The sequence below is a fragment of the Sceloporus occidentalis genome, unplaced genomic scaffold (assembly GCF_023333645.1).
Source record: "Sceloporus occidentalis isolate IW3139 unplaced genomic scaffold, rSceOcc1.0.p SCAF_23, whole genome shotgun sequence".
Classification (NCBI taxonomy): Eukaryota; Metazoa; Chordata; class Lepidosauria; order Squamata; family Phrynosomatidae; genus Sceloporus; species Sceloporus occidentalis.
In genome coordinates this window covers 10,687,161-10,703,871 of record NW_028317003.1, presented here as the reverse complement: position 1 = coordinate 10,703,871, position 16,711 = coordinate 10,687,161, and the positions used below count along the sequence as shown (strand labels likewise).

The 16,711-nt window shown below is 39.3% G+C and overlaps 1 protein-coding gene across 2 annotated transcripts in view; it reads right to left on the bottom strand.

Moving 5' to 3' along the window:
* Nucleotides 1-16,711, bottom strand: part of LOC149300783 (TBC1 domain family member 5-like) — a 111,031-nt gene that overhangs the window by 63,180 nt on the left and 31,140 nt on the right. For both annotated transcript variants that reach the window (XM_089484877.1, XM_089484878.1), the window contains exons 10-11: nt 6,449-6,591; nt 141-247 (exon numbers count right to left, since the gene is read on the bottom strand). In XM_089484877.1, coding sequence (XP_089341003.1) covers nt 141-247; nt 6,449-6,591 — 250 coding nt within the window. The remainder of the gene's footprint in view (nt 1-140; nt 248-6,448; nt 6,592-16,711) is intronic.

The following is a 16,711-nucleotide window of genomic DNA, read 5'->3' as shown; positions in this document are numbered from 1 at the left end:
TCTACATGGGGTCCCAAAACTTTATGCTAATGCCTATTATAAGCTGCCAAGTAAGCTCTCTGTCTTAAAACACATTATATCACTTTGGCAATGTTTTTTTTTTAAAGCACAGAACAATGCAGCATTTTATACCCCTGTACCTTTGGGTCACGGAGAAAGAGAGCCTTGAGAATCAGCGAGTGGACGTCACCAATGGGTGGGTAATGCATCAGTAGCCCTAAACAGGTTTGATAGTTGCTTGTGATCACTACATTTAAGAAAGGAAAAGAAAGTTCGTTAATATACAAGCTTTTAGACACAAACACAGTTTTATTATTATAGGTAGTTTAATTTATTCTAAAGAACAACTGAAATCATGCACCGTCTCAATGGACAAACAAGTTCAAACAAGTAACTTGTTACAGACATATTAAATACAATAATTACAACCTTGCTGTACATACTCCATGCCAATAGGGAGATGTGTTATTATTCTGCAACTCTCAAACTATAGAGTATTCAGGGTCCAAGTATGACAGGTTCTACTCATGCACTGTAATATCATTATCTTAATCGAATAACAAACTTAGAAGAAAAGGGCCAATGTTATATTGTAATCTGGAATATCCCATGCCTCTTCTGAGTTGAGTTGCTTTAAGAAAAATCCTACTTCACTGGAATTACCAATGTATCCAGTGTGTCCATGTTCTCATAAACTCACGTGTCTCTGGACAAGTAAAGGAATAGTGTGATTCAGAACACATCATATCTCCTGTGTTTTCCAAGCACTTAGTAAAAACAATCACCATCCTATTTGCTCCACTTGGATGAGGACGTATTGGGTTAGCATATGGAAGTAAATGAAATACTTTTCTTAGAGGGTCAATATGTAAAGAGAGATAATGACTTGCTGTCTATCTATACTAAAAACCATAAATATATAAGAAATAAAGCTTTTAAACATTCCAAATAATTCTATTTCTAAGGTTCATAATACAAAAAGCATAATATATCTAATTACATGTTCAATATAACTTTAAAAGACAAAAGCTATAAAACTCCAATGCTAAATTGGCAGCAGAATTCCTTTCTGAGTGGCTAAGTACTTGTTACTTGGAGTGTGACTTGTTCCTTTTAAAACAATGTTTTTTCTCTTATTTATTTTTTTCTACTTCCAAAATTATACATTTTACAAGGGCAATTACTAAACACATCATTCAAGGCAGGTCTATGAAAATGGTTATTTTTTTTTTAATCCTATCCAAATGCAAGCAATCCATCTGCTGTGGCTGTCAAAGCAAAACCTATTAATGATGCTTGTTTAGTATACCATATTGACTGCCTGCAACAATACTATCTGGAAGTGCATTACAGACGAGCATTTTTTATGGTAATACTCTGTGTTCTCATACTATAAGTGGCAGAAGAATACAGTTAGGTTTTTGTTTTTAAGAAACCATTTTTTTCAAGAGTTAAAGAGACAGTAAATCTTATTACTGACATCCAAAGTAGCATATTTGCCGTTTAAGGTTTGCAACACATAAACCCACTTTATAGAAAATTTCTTCCTAAAATCACATCACCTAAAACCAGTAATCCCGAGTATCCATTCCATGAGGACTAGAAACACATTGTGATTTCAGGATAATATTATTGTTAGTTTATTCGTAAAGCATTTACAGTTTTTAGACTATACAATTATAAAGCACCACAGTGGTTAGATTTAAATACACCGGCAGGATTTTATCCCCGAAGAATCTGAGCCATAAAGTGTTGCTCGCTCCAGGTGTCCATAAAAAGAAGATGTAGTTCTTGCAGAAAATATGCTGATTTTATGACACTTCTCCTTTAATTGATTACTGTAAGGGAATGGTTCTTAAAATACAATCGCTACCTCCACAAGCAAAACATACAAAGAATGTGTGCGAAAGTTACACAGCCTGCTCTTAAAGGTGCAGTTCTACTTGCAAGAAATGTTATACTTTCTATTACACAAAGTGAATAAACCTTTATGCATCTAGAGCAGCAAAGGGGATTCGCAGAGTGTTTCTCATAGAAGCTCAATGCAGAGCGCAGAATGACTGGGGGAATTCCTCAACGATAAACAATGCAATAAAAAAGTACCTAATCCTGGCACTTTCTGCTGACATGGCATGTCTGTAGGAGAAAATATTAGCCCTAATATGTGGTCCCTATTGCAAACACATGGGGAACTGTTCAGAGTCCCTTCATATGCATTTGCCACATTCCCCGGCCCCAAGCGATTTACCACGCAGAAGGTGTGTTCGGCTGAATACATCTCTTGTCATGGGGTATATATGGCATGTGCTCCATGGGAGTCTAACAAGACCCACCGTGAAAATGCTTCCATTGATTTTAAAACAAAATAAATTCAAACTGTTGGGCCACCAGGAGCTACAGCTTCTCCTACAGGCAAATCATTTATTTTTATAAATAAATAAAAATATGACCTGCATATTAAGGCAGGTCAGGTGCCAGGCCACAGTGGCGGCAAGAAATCAATACCTGGCACCTAGAGTTTTGCAAGACATGGAAAGTGCTTCCATTGATTTTAAGACAAAATGTTGGACCGCTGCAGCTTCTTCTACTGGCAATTCATTTCTTTTTCTTTTTTTTCTCTAATGAATACATATTAAAGCAGGGCCCGACAGACATCAGGCACCAGGTCACCATGGCGACAAGAAATCACTTCCTGGTGCCTAATGTTTGGCAGGACAAGTGGACCTCTGGCCAGGGCCACCATCAAGGAAGCTAGGCCTCCTGCTTGGCTGCAAGGGCATGCTAAGGCAGATGTCAGGAGGCACCCAGCGGGGTTATGTAACCCTGACACTCCAAAACATGACCGGGGAGAAAACTGGCACCTAGATCCAAACCATATTTGTCCACCCCTGTATTAAGGTACGCTAAAAGTTATTTAATATGCATTCTTTTTTGAATATGCGATCCGTGTCTTAAAGTCACAGGGTGCCTTTTAATGCTGGGAAAACGCTGAGGAGGAGGGGGCCGCTGGGGGCCAGTAGAAAGTCCTTAAATGGGAGTGGGAGGGTTTTCAATTAAGCTCCTTAGTTTATTTCTTGCATAAGAGCTAAACTCATGGCCCAAAAGGCCATCCAAGCAAATCCAGCTCTTCAAATTGTGTGACTTATTGACCTGTTCCAATACGCAAAATTACACGAACTACTAAATGTATTGCAGATTCATTAGCTGTACTGTCACATATAATCCCACAGCACTCCTGCAACATCACTTATAATTTGATTAAACACATAAAGATGCGACTGCATTAAATAATAAGCAAAATATTGCAATCCTTGTGGGTTAATTAAAAATGATGCATCATTCTTTCATCGTTTAGCTAGGAACCATTAACTTCCTCCCACCAAACTCAGTATGTAACATATATATTGTTGTGCTTATCATTTTATTGCCAGGCTTTCAAGGCTGAATTTGATAAGCTATGAAACAGATCGTGATTTATGAAACAAGCCATAAAACCAGCGGATAATGTGTTTGTGAGGAGCTCACACTTTTTTGAGCTTCTATTTTGTTTGCCAACTGGATGAGCTTCAAGAGTTTTTTATAAACTCATTAGGGGTTTTTTTCATCTCCATTAACTCAAATAATCTTACTGTTGAAGAATTAAGGGGACTTTTTTTTAAATAAAAAGCTAAATGCTTGTGGTGCAACAAGTACGAGGAATCCAATTTTAATGAATCAATTGGAACAGATGAGGGCCCTCGGTTGAAAAAGTATGCAGAGTTTTGGATGTGCGGAATGCACGTGTTGTCTTCATTTAAGTGTTCTTCTTAAGGAGGGAGAGCACCTCCTTTGGACCCAACTCTATCTGTCCCTCTTTCCTGCCCTGATGACACCTCTTTTTTAGAAGCTCAGTATGTTTGCTGGGTTATGACTGTATTACAGTGTTCTACATCCCTACAAGGATGTGAAAGGCTTAAGCTCCCTAAAGAGTATTATGGAAACACCATTGTAGAGAAAGGGGTGGTTTGGTGGACAGTAACATGGCCATTCCTTAACATATTATTTAGTTCAATTGATTGCAAGACAATTAAATAAATGCTCCTTAACTGTCCTTTTTAATTGTACCAGAACCACATGGCGGGCCTTGGGTTGCCAGTTCTAAGTTAGTACACCAAGTGCCTCATTAGCTGGGAAAAGTCCTGCCCAGTCCGAGCAAACTCTTAGACCCCAAGTAATGTCTAAGCTAGTCTGGTACAATCTTACCCCAAGAGGAAATCAATCAGCTGTTGAACTAGAATTTATAAACACCCTCACCCTCTAGTGTTTTTTTTTAATGAGGATTTTAAAGCAGGAGAGTTGTCTGAGATTAAGCCAAAACAGCCTTATACCTCCTACTGCCCTCATTATGAAAATAGGAGAAAAACAGCGCAGATTAAAAATATGTTTCAACATTTGAGATTAAAACGCTTATTTATATTACTGTATTATTTACATATCCTGTATAAATTTGATCATTTTGAGCACACTGTCCCTGTAAAACAAGGAGCATCCTTGGTGATTTATCATGCTGCCATTGTGAAGCCCTCCCTCTTTTATCAATGCCACGGTTGCATATCCCCATTTAAATGTAAGTCTACAGCGATTCATCACAGCAGCCCTATGAAACGGGGCGAGCGCACATGTGCAAGCATTTATTGGGCTGCAGAGAACTGTCAAAGTGCATTCTGCCTTATGTTGCAATTTGTGGGCTCCAAATATTAGCCTCTTGAGGAACGCATCTTGGGTGAACAATTACATTAATACATTTCCATCTGGGAGTTTACTGTTCGTTAAGGGCAACGAATATAGGGCTGAAATATCTCACACAATACAGTTTTATTCTTGATGCTTTTCTCTACTGATCAGTAGATGGAGCTCATTCCAAATGGCTGTTCTACATCATTTATGATCGCGCTCATGTCAGACAGAAAAGGGTTAGATGCAGAAAACATGACAACACTACATATCATTGCACCGTTAAAAATAAGCCAAATAAAATTAATAACATACATTTATGTGGTCAAATTCCTTTTCGTGTACCCTCTCATCTCAAAGTAAGTGTTACACATAAAGTTAGAGGGTAAACTATTAGGCTAGTACTGGGCTGTTAATTCCTTACAGGACTATTCAGTTCCTTATTTAATGTAATAATAATAATGATAAAATATGAATAGATACAGGATTCCTTTGAATCACACAGACATAAAGTGAATCAATAAAATGAATACAAATAAATGTATTTTATGTAAATCCAGGTAACTCAGGATGATTCCAACCGTGAAGAAGCCACAGTGATAGCAGAGAAAGGTAGATACTGAGCTGAAGCAACGAGGTGCAGCAAGCAGCAGATGATAGGAACAGCCAGGGGTCAGGTACAAGATGCAGGTAGTCAGACGAGCCAGGGGTCAGGTACACTAAGCGGGTAGTCAGACGAGCCAGGAATCAGGTACACAAAGCGGGTAGTCAGACGAGCCAGGGATCAGGTACACGAAGCGGGTAGTCAAGCGAGCCAGGGATCAGGTACACTAAGCGGGTAGTCAAGCGAGCCAGGGATCAGGTACACTAAGCGGGTAGTCGGACGAGCCAGGGGTCGGTAACAAGAGTCTCAGGCAGAGGTACAAAATCAGCAGGCAAGAGGGTAGTCAGGAAAGCCAATGGTCAACCAAAAAGTAGCAGAATAAACTCAAACGCAGGCTCAGGAAATAGACCACAACAGGGTGACTGTGAGGAGTACTGCAGGGTTTTTAAAACTGGCGCCACCTAAAGCCACGCCCCCAACAGTGCGTCAGGGGCGTGCCCTAAGATGTCCCTCTGACTCACGGCTCCAGCGGAGACCGGCGAACCGGTAAGTGAACCTCTCTGGGGATTCCTAAGGCAGCGAGCAGATTTTATTCTGATCGCTGCCGAATCCCCAGACCTGTCATCCTGCTTCCTGCACCGGCGATCGGGAGATTGGGGACTCCGAGCCCCACGGACATTATGTGCGGACGCCCGCCCGCCGGAGCTCTCTTGCTCGGGTCTCCGTGACCCGCGAGCGGATTGCCGCACACGAGATCCCGGGACCGCGACCGGACCCGGGACCGCGACAATGGATGTGTACTTGTGTGTGTGTGTGAGAGCAGGGATGTGTACGTGGGTGAGATGGAGTGTGTTTTAGTGAGTATGAGTGTTTAAATTTGTTGTATGTTGGAAGAGGGGGGCAAGGGTCAAAGAAGGCACAGACAAGGTGTGTAGGGGCAATGATGGCATAGACTAGCTGTTGAAGTTGAGGGGCCCGGGGCAATTTCCGCACCAGACACCAGAGACCTGTGGTTTCTAGTTACGCCCCTGTTCACAAACATTATGTTGTCTGAATTTTATTTTCTTTGGAATTGCAGACCCTGCTTCACAAAAAAAGTGTAACAAGGTAATAAAAGGTTGCAGTACTTACATGCATCTCTTATATATAACAACATGGCTACAAAAATGTGGTCGACCAACTCTAGTGTGATGCTGTCTGCAAAGATGGCATCCCAGACGACAAGCAGATCCTGGAGGGGGAATTCTCTTCCAAACAGCAGCCTTACCCACCGCCTGAAAGCAAAAAAATAAAAAAGTGAATAGATCCTATACAAAATTAGTTTTTTGATCTTTATAGACTATACACATATGTGGCAAATATTGTTTAGGGGAAGTCTATTCCTTAGAGTTCGAGACATAAAAAGCCTGATATTGCATGAAAATCTAGATTCAATGTGAAATCTGGAAAGGTGTAATTTGTGCAACAATAAAGCTCAGTATAAACTCAGCTAACCCAGACTTTGAGCGACTTTGTATCTCAAATTTAAGGGTTAATGATTAAAATAATCTAAAAACCATTATAAATGCTTAGGGGAGCAGAAAGAAACCCTACATATTAAGGTTAAAAAAGTAAATTGAGTTTAACCTTTAAATACCTGGCACACTGTATCCAATGAATGCTAAATCATAGGTTTGTTCCTTTCTTAACTTCATTCATAAAATCAAGTTATTAAACTAATCAACATACATGACTGAAAAAAAGGAGCAGTGCCTTCTGTCCTTATAACCACGCAATAATATATATATATATATATATTTTTAATTTTTTTTAAAGTTAAATAATTTTAAACTGCTGGTTTATATTTGGATATAAGGTTTCCGATCAAGCAATTAGCACCAGTCAGTTTGCTGATCTTTGCTTCCCTCTTTCTAATCCGCATTGTCAACCAGAAGTTAGTAATGACAGTATGTCATCACCACATATGGGAATGTTTCAACAAATTGGAGCTGTAACTGGGAAGTGAAAGGGTCGCTGCAATTAGAGCAAAGATTTTCACACTAGGGTAAATGTTGATTCTATAAATCCAGGTGATATTGAATCCAAATACCACCCACCCTGTCACTTTTACTGCTGTAGAATCCAGTAGCTTCCTGGCCACATGTACCGACGCTTTGCATCTCCTAAGTTGGCTACCGCAAGCTGGCAGACCAGTGGAGTAAGTAACTAGCTCTACCCCAGCAGGTAATGACTGGCTGGTATTGTAAAGGGGATACAAAAACTCAATCGTCCTGTTAATACCGTCTGTCATCAATTGCTGTCTAACAGACATAGAAGCTGCAATTTCATCCCTGTTAAAAGTGATATTAGATATTGCCAAAAAAGGAGGAGCTAACACTTTGTATTATACCTTTGTGACTACAAATACAGTCACCAGAGTATCTGTAGTAAGTATACTCAGCACGTACACCCTGACTTGATCCTTTCTGTGCTTTAGGATCCTTTGCAGTGGACATGACGGACAGGACTGGGTACTGAGTTGCCAAATATGTGTTGGACCACTGTATCGCCAGCTCACTCGGCTGGGTTTGGCCTTGGGCTACAAGTTTCCATTACTCCTCAGTATCACAGCCAAAGGCTGTATTAAAGAGGCCTAATGTCTCAAGTGACACTGTATATAATATACAGAGATAAAAGCCAGGAAAAGGAGAGAGTCACATATAGGGCTGCAACTAACGATTATTTTAATAATTGATTAGTTGGCCGATTATTTTTTCAATTAATCGGATAAAAAATGCAATTTTTTAAAATTTAAAATAATGTAATAAAAAACGTACAATTTACACTTTCATCTCTTTATTGCAATGGCCTCTCTCTATTCACGTTCTTATTTTACTGACATAATAATAAAAGCTACAAGAACCCAAACACAGTGTTTCTCAAACTAGGTTTTAATACAAAGTTATTAGCAAATATTCATTCATATGTTAACTATTTTTCTTATTTAATAAAAACTATGACAAAAAAGCCTTGTTTATATTTTCTTTTATTTACCAAACTGCCCCCAGTTATGCACATCTGACCCCCAGCTTGCCACTCTGCCCACAGATATGCCTTATACCTCCTATATGCCAGAGATTCCACTGTGCCCCCTGATATGCCACTGTGCCCCCGATATGCCTTAAACTCCTTATATGCCAGTGATATGCAACTGAGCCCCCTGATATACCTTTTACCCCCAGATATGTCTTATGCCCCCCTGACATGCCTAATATCGATATGCCTTATACCTCCCTATATGCCACTGTGCACCCTGATATGCCACTCCGCCCCCCATAAATGCCCTGCACCACCCTGAAATTCATTATACTCCCTGATTCACCACTCTGCCTCCCCCAGATATGCCACTCTGAAATTCATTATACCCCCCATACACCACTCTACCTCCCCCTATACACCACTCTAACTCCCCCAGATATGCCATTCTGCCTCCCTGAAATTCATTACACCCCCATACACCACTCTGCTACCCTGAAATTCATTATACCCCCCCATACACCACTATAACTCACCCATACACCACTCTGCCTCCTCCCCCCTCCCATACACCACTTTGCCTCCTCCCCCCTCCCATACACCACTCTGCCTCCTCCCCCCTCCCATACACCACTCTGCCTCCTCCCCCCTCCCATACACCACTCTGCCTCCTCCCCCTCCCATACTCCACTCTGCCTTCTGTCAGCAACGGAGGTTCACAAGACACCAAGGAGCCGGGTAGAGAGGCAGAGTGGCGTATGGGAGGGGGAGGAGCCAGAGTGGCGTATGGGAGGGGGAGGAGCCAGAGTGGCGTATGGGAGGGTGGTTCCCATACACCCCTCTGACTCCTCCCCCCTCCCATACACCACTCTGCCTCTCTCCCGACTCCCTGGTGTTTTGTGAACCTCCGTTGCTGACAGGCACTTTCACTGCAGCTTCATAGAAGCCTCAGTGTAAGTGAAGGACAGTAACGGAGGCTGTCTGTGCGATGCAGACCCCCACCTACTGACAGAGAGGATGATCCTCTGCAGGAGACCTCGATTCTCTGTCAGCCGGTGGGGGTCTGCGAGATGTACACAGACAGCCTCCGTTACCCACCTTCACTTACGCTGAGGCTTCTATGAAGCTGCAGTGAAAGTGCCTGTCAGTAACGGAGGTTCACAAAATACCAGGGAGTCGGGAGAGAGGCAGAGTGATGTATGGTAGGGGGAGGAGTCAGAGGGGTGTATGGGAGGGGGGAGAGAGACGGAAGTGAGAGATCGGCTGACAGTGAGGGGAATCCAGGTCCCCTGCAGCGTTGCGGGGGATCTGGATTCTAGTGTTATAATCCGATCTCTGTTTGAGGTCGGAGTATATAAGGAGAGGAGTTTTTCAGAGCATTTGCTCTTTTTATAATCGATAAAAAATCGATTCAACTAATCGATAATGAAAATCGTTGACAACGATTTTCATTATCGATTTGTTGTTTCAGCCCTAGTCACATATGAACAGGGACACACAGAAAACAGAATATGAACACATCATGTGCTTTAATAAAGCTTTCCCAGCTGCAATCACAGATAATGGGCATCTGATATTTATGTATATCTCAAACATTCCAAATTACCATTGTTTCAGTGACTAAGTTCTGTGCTATTGTGACCTACTGATTGCTGTTTCTCTAGATGTCTAGGAATAGACAGATTTGGGCACTAAACGATTGACATTTAGGAGATATGTTCCTAGGAACTCTCTGGGTGAAGCGCTGCTTCCTCGGGTCTCCGGGTAACTCTTCTCTTTCTCTAAGCAGCTACACCAACGTCTACCGCGTTAAATGCTATATGGGGCTTACCCCACCATGACACAGCTAACCACACATGGCTACCTCTGCCCGTGTGTGAGGATAGTCTTGCCACCTTTCAAATACACCCTCACAGAAGAGGGAGAGCTCCTGGTTGCCTGCCCTTGGATGTTCCCAGATAAACTAATCATCTGTGCTGTGGGTAAGTACTAGGCTTTACTTTAAGTAACTCCTGGTTCCCCCCAGAGTGACTCCCGATAAATGATCTATTGTAAGATCCCACAGTACTTATTCTGCAATAATCTGGTCACATGTTTTTGTGAAAAGAAAGAAAAAAATAAATAGTAATGCTCCAAAATAAGGCACTGCACACCAGACAGAACTATATCTCAGCTCATTGAAACTTGCAGGCCATGAAGGCCAGGCAAGAACCAGAGAGCTGTCAGAATGGCAGAAGCATCATTATTTACTGATAGTTAACAGAATTTAATGAAGACTCCACAAATTCGATATAGTTATTATACAAAAATCCTTCCCTCAGAGTCACGGCTGAGAAAGGACGACACTTGTCAACTTCAATGAACCAATCTACATCCTCCCTTCTACTTAAAAAATAATTTTTATGTCACATACCAACCTGCCAGGTGTTTCTGACATAATTTAAAGCTTATTTGACTTGTTTTTCTAATTCTGGATCACTACCATATCACATTTTTATGATTCGATATAACACATGTGCATGCAGGTGGAAACTTACCAATGTAGTGTGAACTCTTTTCCCCCCATCTATTATTGGTGGCGCGTTTTATTTAGAGACACAACATGATAATTGCCTAAGTATAAAGATGAATTCTGTTTTTCTAAACCAATGCTATAAATTTGGTCTGTCTATAAACCGCCTCAAACTTTTTAACCATCAGCTGTGCTGGTCTCATCCAATAATTATGGTTACAGAACTATTCTACTGTTAACAAACACATTAGGGAGAAATCAGTGAGCTTCGGTAATGGGCTTCAGAGCTTTGTCCCAAGGTGCTCTTGTGATAATGGCATGTTACACATATTGAGTACCTTCTCTGTAGTTAAAGAGTAGATGAGATTTAATTTGATTATTACTTAGAAGCTTAAAGGCACTGTAACGAAAGAATCTATCAGTAGTCCCACGGTAGATGTACTGACAAGTGTAGAATCCACAAAATTCTACACACCCGTGTAGAACACCCGTTTTTTGTAATAAAAACAAAATTTGTGATTTAGTGGCAGTGGACAATAATAGCTTGCCACTTTTTAAAATGATGTTAGGGTTACTGTTAGACGGCACAGCAAATGTAGAACATAAGGGGATCTACGTGGTATGGTAGTAGAATAACAAGTAAATGTACGGATCGAGACAACTTATCCGTAACTGTCCCTTATTTATAAAATCACCATATCCAAATGACAACTGCAATGCAGAATAGCTGATTTGCATTTGGTACTACGTGGTAATACTGCAAATGACGGACAGACGAAAGAGATATATTTTTCTCTTGATTATGAGTTGTTACACGTTTGCCTGCAGACCATATACAGCAACGTACAGACTATTTTCTTTAAGTAACAGAGTCGCTTCAGCAATAGGATTACAGGTGCTGCCAGCAATGGTCTACGGCACGGTTGTCTAGCTAGTGGCCTAATTGTATTATCCTTGTGCACTACTACTTATACTACGTATAAAAGGACACTACTATGTAAGCAAAATGTGTACACAACTTACATGTAGCATCAAGGGTTCATTATAAGTCAAAAGATTTTGTCTTTTCATGTACCTAAAACATTGTGACGTGTCTGCTTCCTTCCTGCTAAAAACTACAACGTCATCTAATTGTATGGCACAATTACAACAGAAACATGAACAGTTACACAAAATATAAACATTCCACACTCGCCACTAGAAGGACAGTAATGTACTGACCCATAACTTTCACAACAACATGGCTGACAGAGACGAGAACAAGAACAAGAGAACAAGAAGAGTGAATCCGTATCATAGGCATCTCTTTCAAAAAGATTTTTAACACTGTAGCAGCCGGCCAAACAGCTGTCTACAATCTCATGAGCGTGGATATGTTTGGTTTGGGTTCTTGTTCAGTGACGTGCTTCTATATACTTTTCCAAAGATGCAAGAACTAATTAAAAAAAACAACGATCATGTTTTGATCACAGTTAAACAGGACTGGTTGTAATTATCATCATTATTGTATCCCATAAATTGTGAAGCAGAATAACGTACTGGAAAGAAATGTCAAGAACAGATATAGGATTGATGAGAGTGCGAGCCAAGAGATGGTTGAACACCATGTTTGATAGAATAATAACACATGGAAACACTAAAATGAACCTGGTAGGATGTTAGATAACAAACAAAACAGTGATAATGATCGGGTCTTTAAACCGCCTACTGTATATGAATTTTAAATAAACAGATGAAGCAAAGAAGTAAATATAGAATTTTATCTGCCAAGTTTTGCTGCTGTCTTGAGCAGAGAAGCAAATTGATGGTTTTTTACAAACACAATTTAGCCGAATATGTATATAGCCAAAATTAAAGTAATCATCTGTGCTATTTTATTATTATTATTTTTTTAGATTTTAGGAAGTTGGAAAGGAGGCACCACATTGTATTCAGATAACATTCAACTTAGCACTTGGGCTAATCTTGTATTTAGGGGCTCTAAATATTTAAGTTGTCCAGATTTATGCTGGACAGTCCTGATTCTGAGGCTCCGTCTCCTGTTTACCCCATGATGCTGTACGCCTCGCGCATCACTAAATGATGTCATACCGCTTTTTACCTTGGAATGTTCCAATTGCGCCCGCAGTTTACATGAACTGTTTATTTACTCTGCAGCAAAACTGGTTTCAACATAGATGTTATGAAGTAAAAAGTAAAAAAACTGGGACTAGACTTTTTTTTTTTTTTTTTTCGGGAAACAATCATGCATGTGTAAGTTCTTGATCACTGACGTTTTGTATGGTATGTTAATTCGGGGAGGTAACTTAATTCTCCTTGGGGTTTATTCACTAAAAAGTTGTAGTTTCATATTTTGTCTTTGATGTATTTTGTGTTCTTGTATACATACCAAATATGTATTTTGGGGACATTGTTTCTTTTTGGGCAAATCTTGTAGATTATGTTATCAAATGCATTCCTTCAAGCACTAAACCCACCCTGCCCACCCTCTGTTCATTTTATTTATACATCCTAATCCTGGATGCCGCTGTATAAAGAATATTTTAAATCTGTGAGACTTTTTAAAAGCCCCTTAACTGATATATCTGTGCATTATGAAGGACTTGCTGAGCACTTCTTGTAGAGCAATCTGCAAGGGATAACCTGTATAATGCCACAACACTCCTACCAACTTCCACAGATTCGAAATCCAAATTCTAAATAAATTACATCCATTAATAATAGTCAACTAAACTGCCAACAAGAAGGAAGCCAGGTGCATGCAGGTAAATATGTTGCATGTAAATGAAACATGAATCTCGCCGCACAAGCATTTGGAGACTGCTACCTATGTTTAAAGGTTTGGAGCGGTGGGGAGATGGTGGATAAGAGACAGAGCCAAACCCTATTCCTTTAATCAAATATCATTTCAGTTGCATTTTGTTTAAATACCTCTACCAGTGTTTGACACTCACAATCATCACCAGACAGGGAATCTAAGCAAAATAATCTTAAACTCATTGACATTCCAAAATATTAGATATTCATGAATAGTGGGAAGGGACAAGAGAAGCCCATTCTTTCTCAGGCAGCTGGCTGTGGTTTAATTATTACTCTGGTTTATTAATCTCCTTTTGCATCTGTTACACCTGCACAACAAAATGTTCATAGTACTGTTTTTATCACTACTAATTATATAATAATTCATATTTTACTAGCCTTTCTTGGCAATAATGTCTAAAGAAACAAGGAAGACCATATGAGTGGGTTTTTTTCTACAAAATAACACCAAACCATAGAGATGATATATATGTATTTATGAAGAATTGCCAAATTTTAAAACACACCTTTTGTAACCTGACCTGTTACGTTAATGGGCAGCGATGTGTTTATCTGGGGTCCAGTTGTGTTAAACTTTGGTCGAACATATCTCATGCATGGAAAATAGCTTGGGGACAGTTAAAGGGACACAACCGAAATTTGAAGGGACCTATCATTAAAGTGCATGCGATGTCCCTTTAAAAAGGTATGTTTTGTAATACATAGAAATTGCATTTGTAGCACTATCCCTTAACGTGAATGATGTCCAGCGCTACATAATCTGCTGATTCATAAGTTACATGTAATATACAGCTAGATGTCCCATAACATCGATAATGTCCTGTGGAATAGGACGTTATACAAACACCATACGCAGCATATACGTCCGTAAAGTCCTGTTCACCTATTGCAATGGGACCAAGGACGTATACGCAGTCGTCTAGCTGTAATTGTGATTCTACAACGCAAGAAAAGTCATAACAGCTTGTCAAGATTTTGTTCCATTGTATGTTTGTTTTTTTTTCTTTCTCTGCACACATTTGTATGTAGGTGTCTGTGCAAAATTATCTCAGCCATTATCTTTGCCTTACGTGTTGTGTATTGCCACTAAAACTACGATTCCTGGAAATAGTTCTATTTCCAATAAAGCAAAATCATCTTGGAATTAATGAAGTTGTGTTATAAAGTTAACAAAAAATAGGATTTTCATTTAGAGGAATTTGAAAAGCACATCGCAAGGAGGTGACCAATCCACAGCTACATTGTTTTTAAAGGATACATTTCATGTATTTAAAGTGTATTGCTTAAAACAGACGCCCAGATCATTTGTAGCCAAAGGCTACAGACATTATACGCTTGTTTCTTCAGGCAAATAACGTAGCACTTACCGTATGTTCTGTCCCTCATACTGCTTATTTATCTACTAGATTCAGATCTACTCCCTGCCTTAATAGGAAGACAGTCTATCGATTCACCTTTCTCCCAAGAGCAGCCATAATACTAGCTGAGGGCTTTATTCACCAAATGTTATATATATATATATATATATATATATATATATATATATATATATATATATATATATATATATATATATATATATATATATATATATATATATAGTGTGAGCTTGGTATGGGGTGTGAAATGCAGATTAAAAAATGAAATCCCAAAGCACTGATTATTTATTATCCAGGACTGTCCTATAGGAAAAACCCACTTTAGATGGCCCTTAATAATACATATTTAATGGTGAGAGTACAATTTACCTAAAACCCACAGTTTACTGAATAAACTTAAAAGTCTTTCTTAAAGAAACAAAACAGAACATGGGGTTATTTCCCACCATTAACCCTTCTAGCACTACAGAGAATAACAACACAGGTTTACATTTTGTCCAGTGATTGCAGATTTCAACATTTTAAGTCTTGTTATGTTATTTATATTAAATTGCCACTAATGTACATTTTTTCTAAAGCTTTTAAGATCACTATAACTCTTGATAATGGTAATATTTTTAATGATTTTGTGTCGTAATATAATTACTTGATGTCAATTGAGATGCATGATATACTTTAGGTCAAGGTGCAGTATCCAGTGTCAGACAGGGAGCGTGATGTATGAAATATCAAAGGTGTGTCCGCTTACACGTAGCAGATGGTTAGCGCCAAAGCATGGCACCATTGCAATAGCTGCCTAAAAATAGAAAACCGAACTATAACAGCTTAGACAAGACCTGTATTAAGGTACAAGTCTCCCACCTGGGCAACAAACACCTTGATCCAGAGCCTGTCTACATTATGCAGCAAAGAAAGAGAAGGCGCCAATCCTGCACAAAAATAAGTCAGTAGTGGACACCTTAAACACGTCTGGTTCCGAATAATTACCGTAGATGACATTGGTGTCAGTTCAAAGGGCAAACCTGTGATTCAAATAGCCTTTGGGGTCCCTTAAAGACAGGGAGCCTTATCTTACATCTCTACAAAGACAGCATATAAGAAAAAAATCTTTTTAGATCACTGACACATATATATATATATATATATATATATATATATATATATATATATATATATATATATAGGGGATTGTATACCCTTTATCAGTGTCCTTTGTTTTGTTTTTTTTTTAAACACATATACAACTGCTTCCTTTCTTTACTCACAGGCATAAACCACACGTATATTGGATTCTGGATTATTTGTGGACGGCTCATTGAAAAATAGTCTTATTCCCAAGGCAACCAATGGAATATTCCTACTGATTATTCCACTAGTTACTATGGTGATATAAATAATTTTAAACTTTGCACCAGAACTTTTATACATAAAAGTGTCCTTTTTCTTAATACAGTTTAGCATCTTACTATGTTCATACTAGGATGAGGAAAGAAATCAGAAATTATAATTAAATCAAGCAGCCAGTCCACTGAAGGTGCTAGTCAAGGTGCTAAGATTTCTACCACACCTCGCTTGAATGCAAACCAAATCGGATTTAAACCAAAACTGACTGTGTTGACAGCTATTGGAATTGATCCACGTCAATTTTATTCTTTGGGTAATATAAAA